At 45.6% G+C, this 10,554-nt stretch overlaps 1 protein-coding gene across 1 annotated transcript in view; it reads left to right on the top strand.

Moving 5' to 3' along the window:
- The window catches only part of mmp16a (matrix metallopeptidase 16a (membrane-inserted)), a gene marked incomplete at both ends in the record, with an annotated part of 56,645 nt that extends 47,474 nt beyond the window's left edge, over positions 1-9,171 (top strand). Inside the window, 4 exons of the mRNA XM_079233996.1 lie at positions 575-713; positions 4,708-4,858; positions 5,413-5,528; positions 8,837-9,171. Of these exons, the coding sequence (XP_079090122.1) occupies positions 575-713; positions 4,708-4,858; positions 5,413-5,528; positions 8,837-9,171 (741 nt within the window). The remainder of the gene's footprint in view (positions 1-574; positions 714-4,707; positions 4,859-5,412; positions 5,529-8,836) is intronic.
- Positions 9,172-10,554: the final 1,383 nt, after the last annotated feature.

Below are 10,554 nucleotides of genomic sequence, written 5' to 3' on the forward strand. Positions count from 1 at the left end.
GGCGGGACATCTCGCTGCGTCCTAATGGCTTTCACAGCTGGGTCTCCCCCCGGCTCCCTCTGTCATCAAGTTTCATCCGACATCAAAAAGACACACCTTCCACTTGGCCGCGCTCACGTTGCCCCCCCCCCCCCCCCCCCCCCCCCCCCCCCTCTCACCCCCCACCCCGCAGGAAATCAGAGACTCTTGGCTTCTCATAAAGCTCCTGGCTATCACTTTGCCCCCGCTACCTGATGGTTTTTCCAGCGTGTTCTTCGGGTTCTGCGTGCGTAGCGGCGGCCTCGTGGGGCTTTTCCTGGCAACCTGAGAAAGTCCATGTGCGTCTCGAAGCCGCCGGGGCTATCGCAGCGGAAGCGATCTGATCGCCAGCGGGCGTTGTTGTAAGAGCGGGGAACCGGAGAGGTGGCCTCAGTTCACCGCGATCAGATGTTCTAATTTACCGCCAACTGTGTTCCAATGTTACATATTCATCCCCGGTTCAGGGCAGGTTGTTGTTCGGTGGCAATACACTTCTGTGTGACCTTGATCGGGCTGTTTTTCCTGTTTCTTAACGGTGTTCTCTGTTCTCTCCCAGGATCACTGGTTTTGGCGGGTGAGGGATAACTCGGTCATGCCGGGATACCCCATGCTCATCAGCGTCTTCTGGAGAGGCCTTCCTGCCAAGATAGACGCCGTCTACGAGAACAGCGAGGGCAAGTTTGTCTTCTTTAAAGGTAAGCTCACCTGCTTCACCACCACCATCACTGTTGTCCTCTTTAGCATTAGAGGCACAGCGGAAAGCTTTGACTCGGTTTAAATATTGTGTGTGTATTGTTCTTCCCCAGGAATTTCCTATATTCGTTCTGTCTGCATGGCTGTCACGTTGTCTTTTTCGTATGAACTGGATGCACATGTCTTTTTAGTACTCGGCATGTGTTTTCTGTGTGTGTCTGGATTTAGGAGCACACTTTAATACCTGCCGTATGTTATCGTGCTCACTCAAAGAACGGCCTTGATCGTATCTGTGCGTTGGGAGTTCAATGCAAATCAGTGGAAGAGTCAGGCAATGTTTTGCACACTTGGTTGGGGAAATCCGCTATAATCCACCAGTTTGGGCTTTTAATAAGACTGGTGCTGGGAGTTATAATGTTTAAGTCTCCAACTGTAGCTAAACATGATTAGTATGCGTAAATGATGACATTCACTGTCAACGCATGTGCCAAGGAACTTGAATACTACGCAGTTTTTGTTGTTGTTTAGTTTTTTTACCTTCCCCGAGTAGATTTGTCCACATATTCAAATCTAGACTAAGCTAGCTCCAAAACACAGATTCAGAGCTAATTCTGTCTAAAGCCGAAAAGCCACTGAAAAGAGCCGGCAAACGAGCATAGCAAGTCCTGTAAACTCGTATTTGCATACACTCCAGAGAGGCAGACACTCAGAGAGAGGCTGTTGATGAAAGGAGACGTAGGTAAGCAATGAGAGTCTGCTGAGATTTAAAAAAAAAAAAAGAGAAAAAAATACAAATCTTCACTTCAGCCTGTTTCTATTTTCAACACCAAACAATTCCTGGAAATGCAGAGTGCCGAAAGCGCTGGAAGTTTTGATTCCGGGTGCTTTATCATCCACCCTGCCCTTTTTTTCCGGACTGCGTAGCAACAGGATTGCACACAGATTTAGAAAGATTTGCTATTCTTCATTTGAACACGCACAGCTGATTTCCCAGCAGGCCTGACTCTGTCTGTCCCCAATTTGGAATGAAACATCAGGAAGAAAGCCGGTCAGAAAACAAAATGCGTCCTCGGCTAACCGTTCAGAATATCCAGCGTCCTCGTCTGATGAGTTCTCCGAGAATAAATGCACAGATGGAGGCTTTGGAGTCGAGTCTGCACTCGAGTCCTGGCTGACGCACTGATTAGCTTCGTGCTGTGAACGCATCACAGAGCCGGTCAGATAGCAGACATGGCTGGTATACATTAGAAATAGATTCAGCATGTGTTCTTCATTTTGAGTCCATTCTCCTGTACCAGTAGAATTAGGCCTGTTGTCGGCGTCGCTAATGAGACTGAATGTCTTCGTGTTGATTACGGCGCGCTGGCGGATTTAGAAGAATTACACTTAAAAGCCGTCCTTGTCAAAATATAACAATTAGCCTAAATGACAGCAAGGTAAGAGGTTGTATTATTCATAAGAAATTAAATTAATCAAATGTAACGCTGACGGCAGCAGGGTCACACAAAAGCATGCGGCAACATCTACATGTCAGCATGCATTTTGCTCCCGGGAGGCCGGATCCATTTAGAGCTTGATTAGTTCCTCTTATGTCAGAGGACACGTATGAGAGTGTGGTTTTTTAAATATATATTTGTATATTAAAGCTAGACAGATAAATAGTTCGTGGGTAATTTTTCTGCAGCTATTAGCTTATTGTACACATCAGTATTGGACATCACGAGGCCCGTTCAGCACCGCCACATAGTTTGGCCTGCAGGGGGCAGTGACGGGGACTGTTGGCAGTACATCTGTCAAGCGTTTAATTCTAGTTGAGTATAACGGTTGCTGACTCACCACTCGAAATCCCGGATTTGATTTGAAGAAGTCTTTTTCAAAACAATGGGACGTAAGCCACAGCGATGAGGACTGAGGATCCTCTTGACTGAAGCGAGCCGTTTGTTAGCTGTAGCTAGCGAGTGTCAGCGTATGCTAACGCTTGAAAGCTTGAGACTTTGCAGGAATATACCAGAATGTATAAGACACGTTTTTACACATATCGCTTGCGTTTGATACATTTAAGCCCAGCTGTTACGTTTCAACAGGACAATCCCCCCCCCAAAAAAAAACATTTACTTTTAATTATGCCATGTGTGTGTACACATGGCGCATGATAATTTCAGTTCACACTAACACATGTGTTATTCGTTTGGCTGTACAGTATGTGTTTGTGTGTGGCCCGCAGAAGGAGGAGGGCTCTGTTTTTTGGAACAAATCTTCATCCTATATAACACTCTTCATACAGCGCTGAGGGCAAGCAGGGGATTAGTCACTACACTGAAGCAGATGCCGGAGCTGCCACTACATTAAAGCAGCTCTCCCAGCTCTGAACATGTTTTATGTGGACGGATATGCAAGTTGCCACCAATTTAAAGAATAAAATCCCCTCAAAAAATAAAGGAGAATCACATTAAATGTAGAATAGGCAAAGAAGGGACTTTTTTGGTTTGATTTGTGAATCAAGTTGAACTCGTTCTTTTGGGGAATCTCAGGTTGTGTGTGTGTGTGTGTGTGTGTGTGTGTGTGTGTGTATGTGTGTGTGTGTGTGTGTGTTTGTGTGTGTGTGTGTCAGGGCCAGAGGAAGTGTGACCCAGAATGAGTGGAGTGCTGTAAGAGAAAGAGGTGAAATGACAGGAATTTCCTTTCCATAAAAGAGGCCACTCCAGGTCTCTCCTCCCCACTTACCATTCAGCCGACGCTCTGTCCTAACTCTCCCTCTATAAATCTCCCTTCTTCACCTCAGCCGTAGAGTGCGAACACTTCTTGAAGGCCAGATGTCAGATGTGCAGCCTTTATGAAACGAGAGAATGGGTTGAGGGATCATGTCTGCTGTATTTCACACCCATTTCCTGTATTTGTCGAAGTAAATTGCCCAGGTCGTCTTCAAGCTGACCTCGCGAAAGTCCCTCGTAGTCTTTCAGGTTTATGGGCCGTTCAAGTAGAGCAACATGTAATGTGAAACCTTTTTCGGTGTTTACACAAATGCATACATGTACACACCAACCCGTTCCTTTTCAGCCTCACCGTGTTTTCTCTGCTTGGTTTCCATCTTTACTTCACCAAAGCGTCTCTACCGGAGAGAGACATATATATGTTTCTGTCGGGTAGTTGAAAGACTACGTAGAAACAGATCGGATCATATTCGTGGTATTTGTGATGAATGTTGTTTCCCCCACCTGGAACATTGCGAGTTGACAGCCGTAGGTCTCATTCCAATTAAATTGCCTGAAAGAGGTATGATAAAAGATTAATACAAATTAAAAAAAGACTGTGTGACATGATTTGGGCAAAGAATGATAAGCCATCATATTTGATATCCTTAGTGTTTTCATTCTCTCGCTACACGCTGCTCTTCCACTCGCCCTCCGCCCACTTCCCCTGGTCCACCCTCCACCTCCACCAGTAGAAGAAAAGCACTTCCTGGGGTCACACGGTGTCAAAAACGTGCTGCTGAGCCTAATTACTCTGTGGGAGCTGAGGGTGAAAACAGGAAAACAAAACAAAAACTCACAACATGTAATACGATCCAAACATTAAACAGCATTATTACAGTCCTTCCCAAAATATCCTGAGGTTCAGGTATTTGTTTGGCTCCGTTGGGCTGGGAAACTTTTAAGGGTTTAATGACTCTTTAGGTGCCAGTTTTCCCACGAGTCGTTGCAGTTTCTCTTCATCTCAGCCAAGTCAGTTTGCCAGCGCTGCAAAGTTTCCAAAAGTACCTCGAAGCAAGGGCAAGGAGAATGTGTCACCATGTCTGTGTCCTACTTTAAATTAGGGAAACGTCAACATCAAATACAGTAATACAAGACAACAGGTTATTGCCTGCCATTTGTTACAAGGCTCGTATCTGTCCTTGTAAATCTGCCCTTCTCGTCTGCCGCTCCTGGAGGGTAATCCCAGCTGTTACTTGTCCTTCTTCCTCTAATTTGTTTCTCCCTCTCTTCTCTTGATGTGCAGGGAAACAGTTCTGGGTGTTTAAGGACACGGTGTTGCAGTCTGGATACCCCAAGGACATCGCCCAGTTCGGCAACGGCATGCCGGGCCAGAGCATCGAGACCGCCGTGTGGTGGGAGGATGTGGCCAAGACCTACTTCTTTAAAGGGGACAGGTGGGTGCGAATGGAGGAAGAGCGCTGTTTTCACACATGATAAGGGACCTTTAACAAATCTTCAAGAATTCAGAAACATAGCAGCTGTAAGTCCATAGAAACTGCAACTCCAGTGGAGATATTCCCTTATTTGGTGTTTTTAGGTCGAATGTGTCCGGTCGCTGCATATGATTGAGACTTTTCTATTGCACTTCCATAAAGTTGGGGCGAGACGCATTAAAAAGCAAATGGTCTGACGTGGTGCGATACGGAAACAGCTGGATCGGGTTTCAGTTACATTGGGGTTGATCTATTCTATTTGTACTATATACAAAACATACTGGAATTATAAACCCTGTTTAAGTCACAATTAAATAAATGTATATCTATGTATTTACTTGAATGCATTTAAGTGAGAAAAGCTGTTGCCTCAAACATAAATTAATGATCCCAGTCACCACCATACAGCTTAGTAATTAAACACTGGTATGGGATCGGTACTACAAATGACAAAATACCAGCGGTTGTCGGTTTCTGCTTTGTCTCCCTGCGGCTCATCCTTTGTCCCTGCTTAGGTACTGGCGTTACAATGAGGAGATGAGAACCATGGACCCCGGCTATCCCAAGCCCGTCACAGTGTGGAGAGGTGTGCCTGATTCGCCACAGGGGGCCTTCGTCGACAAAGCCAACGGTACGAGTTGTCCTGCCCGATATTCTGGCTTGGCAATAACAGCGCTCTTCGTGCGCCAGGCAGCATTGATTTCAGCCGGTCACTGGCACACACTGTGCGGGGGGTAAACCAGGGTTGCATTGATTGAAATTTGCCCCAGTTATTATATCGAGTCTCAGTGGGTGGCACGCTTCCAGACATGCGATATCAGGGGAAACAGACGGCTGCAGCGTTTGTGTGAAGCAAATGAAGATGAAAAGAGGTCAGTTTTGAATTGTTTCACCAGCAGAATGTTGCGCAATCAGTCCGTCCTGCTCAGTGTGCCACGAGACCCAGTTGGAGCAGCATTGTGGAAAGCAGAAAAGGACACGACTACCGCTGGGCGCTCATTCCGGTTTAAGCCAGTTGGCTCTCGCCAAGGGTTGAGGGGGGGGTGAGGCGGGCTTTATAGATCTCAAAGAGCTCACCCATAGGCCAGGCAGATGGCGTGAAGAGGGGAAACAACTTTTCCCATTGGATGTAAAATACCAGGTGGGTTTGGACCTGGTCTTGGCAAGGACCCGGGTTGGATAAAGCAGAGCAGGTGGCGCTGAACGCTCCGGCCATCTGTTCCGCGGATCCGCTGCCAGATCTGTAGCCGGGCGTGTCTGCCGGCGAGGCCAGGTGGAGCGGGCATCAATCGGAGCATGAAGGGTGGAGTGACGTCCAGCGGGATGATGGGTGTTTGCGTGCATCACATGCAGTCCCCCGCCGGCGCCCGTTTGCAGACAGCGTGTCGAGTGGCACGCTCATAACATTGACCCATATAACCAGGCGTAATTGAGTCTGCTGCTGCTGATGATGATGGTGTGTTTGGGGAAACACGTTTCAGAGTAGGAGCCCCGGGGCGATGTCGACCTGGCTCTAACCCACAATAGCTCAGGCTGCCTCACCTCTCGCTCCTCCAACTAATCATGCACCTCGTGTGTGGTGCTCTGAGCCGCCATCTATCTGTTGCTTCATCTGGATCCGTCAGTCGCGGTTAGCCTGGTTCGCCAAATCTTTATGCTAAGCTAATCGTTTGGCGAAGCTACACTCAATATTCTCTTGGCAACAAAGCCAGTAAGTGTTTTTTCTCTGTGATTTCCTCCTGCTCATGAATTAATTGTACGATGTGCGTTGTGTAAGCAGAGTCTGCTGGGCAGAACAGATATTACAGAGATGGGGGTTTGAACTGGGGCTTAAAAGCATTTTTAAATGTTTTATACAGAAAATGTACTTGACGAAAAATGACTTATATTTATTTCTTTGAGGGTGATGTCCTCTCTCTCTTCTGAGGTGAAGCTTTTTCATTTCCTCACATCTTCACCTCCCAAGCGATTAAAAAAGCCCCGACTTTTACACCAGGGTCAACTCAGAAAGAGCTTTTTGTTTCCATTTCAGATTGTGTGAACTTCATGTATGTACTATTTGACACCAACAAATATTATCTGTGAAATCTTTGAACTGAATTGCCCCTGGAAAAATGTCGCCATGTTCGTCCAAATATCTGCCCCCCGCGGGGTAAATACATTTTCATACTTCTGGCTAAAATTGTGCCAACTATAATGAACCAAGATTGCAATGTGTTGCCTTTTTGAAAAAGCCAATATAGAGAGTTATATTTCTGAAGATATTGAAATGTTTTTGGAGGGGCGAAAATAACAAATGCAATCTTCAAAATTCTGTAAAAGTATTTTATAGGACAAAGGAAATGTCAAATGTAAAGAAAAAGCTCTCTGATTTGACACACAATGACCGGCCGCCTCGTCATCTGACGGTTCCTGCAGAGCAGATCCTCCCCAGTGCGTGAATAATACACCGAGAGAAACTAAGTGTTAAGGGAAGAGGATCCTGGCTGTCATGCTCAGTTTTACACAGAATATATTTTCAATGACTTGAGTCAACCCTAAAAATACATCTTTTAAAACGTATAGCAGCTTCAAAATAAGGCCAAGAAAAGTCTCAAATGTCATTTCACTGCTTTTTTATGCTTCTTTTCAAACGTCGTCTTGTTGCGTTTCAATGTATTCAGTCAAAATGTTTGCTGGAATGTATTTGATGAAACCACATCTCCATTGCTCTCCACACAAACACAGATGGAAGGGGTTTGTTTTTCCCCCTCTATGGGAGGGCATCAAGAAATGAACATTGTGTAAGTAGACTTATGAATTGTGACAAAGGGACAATTGCCCCCACATCCCTGTTAAAAAGAAAGATTTGAAAAGCGCCACAGCAGATGACATGTGTTGTGCTGCTGTGAGATATTAGCTGCGGGGTTCGGCTCCTGGTCGGGTGTGTTTACTCTTTGATGACCAGATATAATTAGTCCTGAGGGACGGTCTCAGACGTCTCGGCTGAACAATGGAGCCGAAACGGAAACAACGGCTCAACAGCAGAGCGGGAGACCCAATTGTTTGAGGTGCGCTTGTTTTACCGCACTGGCAGTTTATTGCCACTTTGTTTCAGTTCAATCAGTCCTTTTTTTTGTTTAGCTTTTCTGATGATAACAAAAGGCAGAGTTTGAGCCGTGTCTTAATTAGAGAGAAAACTCCCTCCCTAAAGTGACAGAGAGCTGAAGTTTGCTCAACTCGAACCTCAAACAAACACTACTACACTTCACAAGGAAATATTGTTGTATTCACTACTTTTATTTGACAGCTCTGGGGACTCGTTACTTTACTTTACACAGGTTTAAACAATAGGATGCATTGTCATAGACTACACTACCGACAAAACATACAGTCGATAAGTTTAGCTCGATTAGATTTCGCTGGATCAGTAATTATATTCAAATAATATAACGTACAAGTCTTAAAAGGGTCACTTTGCTGCATAATAAGTACTTATATTTGGAATACATGAAGTACATTTTTGCCAATATGACTTGTGCACTCTTGCTAAAGTGTGGTTTTGTACTTGTGATGAATTATTATTGAACTGATTTTAGTACTTTGACTGAAAAATAGAAACGCTTTTCTCACCTTTTGACTTTGATATTTATGAATATATATTTATGTATGTATGTAATTTGCAACTAAGACAACTGGTCACTTGAAGGTACATTTCCTTGTTTTATCCCGTTAGTTTTAAATATTTACTGAGTTTGTGAAGAGCAGCTTCAAACACCCCCTGAAAGTCTTGTCTTGCGGGTTTGAGAAGGTTTCGCAGTACGCCGTGACATCACTGCTGGGTGAGGTCAGAGGTGAAACACAACTTTGAACCGGTGCTCCTCCGCCTGCTGTTCAATGAAATCCAGATAAAAAAGCACTCACAGGTCTGTGTTTTGTCTTCTGTCTCCTCCCCCTCAGGTTTCACCTACTTCTACAAGGGTAAGGAGTACTGGAAGTTCAACAACCAGTTCCTGCGAGTGGAGCCGGGCTACCCGCGCTCCATCCTCAAGGACTTCATGGGCTGCGACCTGACGCCCGTCGACCCCGCCCGGCCGCCCGGCGACGACGGCAGCTCGGACGTGGTGATCGAGCTGGACAACGAGGCCAACACGGTGAAGGCCATCGCCATCGTCATCCCGTGCGTGCTGGCGCTGTGCCTGCTGGTGCTGGTCTACACCGTGGTGCAGTTCAAGAGGAAGGGGACGCCGCGCCACATACTGTACTGCAAACGCTCCATGCAGGAATGGGTCTGAACCGGCGGCGGCGTGAAGGTGGGGCCGGGGGGAGACGGGCGGAAACGGGACGACGGCCCCCACTTTCACGGAGGAGGACGGTGGACTTTGGACATCCTACACGCAGCCACGAGTCCTCCTCTTTAGGGCGATCTGATACCTTCACTCAGACCCTCAGAACCAACCAGACGAGCCTGTGGGCGGGCCCCTCCCACCGAAGGTGACCACAGGACTTAGAAGTTGACTCCGCTAACCCTCAGCCTTTTTAACAAACAGGGGAGCAGAGGGATCTTTGCCTGATATGACAGTCAGTCCCAGTAGGAAACAAGGAGGATCAGTATCACTTTGTATCTCAGAAACTTGACTTCCGATCCCCATTCCTCTTTTATTTCTTCGCCAGACTGCTCTTAATCTGAAGGAGGACTTGCACGGGGGACGCACTCTCGTTCCACAGGGCACTGCATTGTCATCCGTCATATCAGGTTGTTGATGGAACAACACTTTTATATTTTCTGATCTCGGTGCCCCCCTCGCGTCATACTGCGCTCAAAAGATTTACAGTCTCAGACAAACACCAGTTATTCACATTACCAACCTTTGCTCCTTTTCTGTAGTTTTTTTAAAATTCTTTTATTCTAAATCTTTTGAGTCAGGAGGTCCTCACCGTTCCCTTTAACACGCTCCCGAGGAAGAGACCAAACGAAACCAAATAAAATCAATTTCTCTCCAAAGAGGATTACATTTTTTATTTCCTTTTTTAAATTTTTTTGTCATTTCAGTTCATCCTTTCTTTCCCTCCCTGGATCCTTGCAGCGATTAGGAGTCAGGGAGCTCTGACTGTTGTGGCAGTCTGTTTGAGACACAGGGGCCAAATTATTCTGCAATATTTTAACTCGCCTTAATTATCGATCATACTACTTGTGCTTGGTTTTGCTGTTCTTGGAGTTGTTTTTCTTTCTTTTTTTATTTGTATACCGCTTTTTGTTTTTATTTGTTGTTTGTAATTGGTATTTCATGTTTTTTATTACGTTACCCAGAGTTCTCAGCACTGGCTTGCTGGGCCATTCTGGACAGAATATACAGTAGGGTCAGCCTGTATTGAGAGTAATGTATTGTATCTTAAAAAGACGTAGGAAGGTTCTGGAGTAAAGCCACTATTTTTGTGTGTTAAGATATTTGTTACTGTTACTTTTATCATTTCCATACAACATAAATCAGGCTAATTATGAGTTTGACGGCTTGTTATTGGATTATGTTGTGTCCACAGCCCATATTCCCCTCAGTTAGAAGACGTGTTCATCCAAAATGGTCACCCTGTATGGTTATTTGTGAATGGACAGACCATCTCCTCAAATAATCCTGTTGACTGCCTTGTTTGAAAGAGCTCACAGTTCCCAGAATGCT

Source organism: Taurulus bubalis (assembly GCF_910589615.1).
Source record: "Taurulus bubalis genome assembly, chromosome: 18".
Taxonomy (NCBI): domain Eukaryota; kingdom Metazoa; phylum Chordata; class Actinopteri; order Perciformes; family Cottidae; genus Taurulus; species Taurulus bubalis.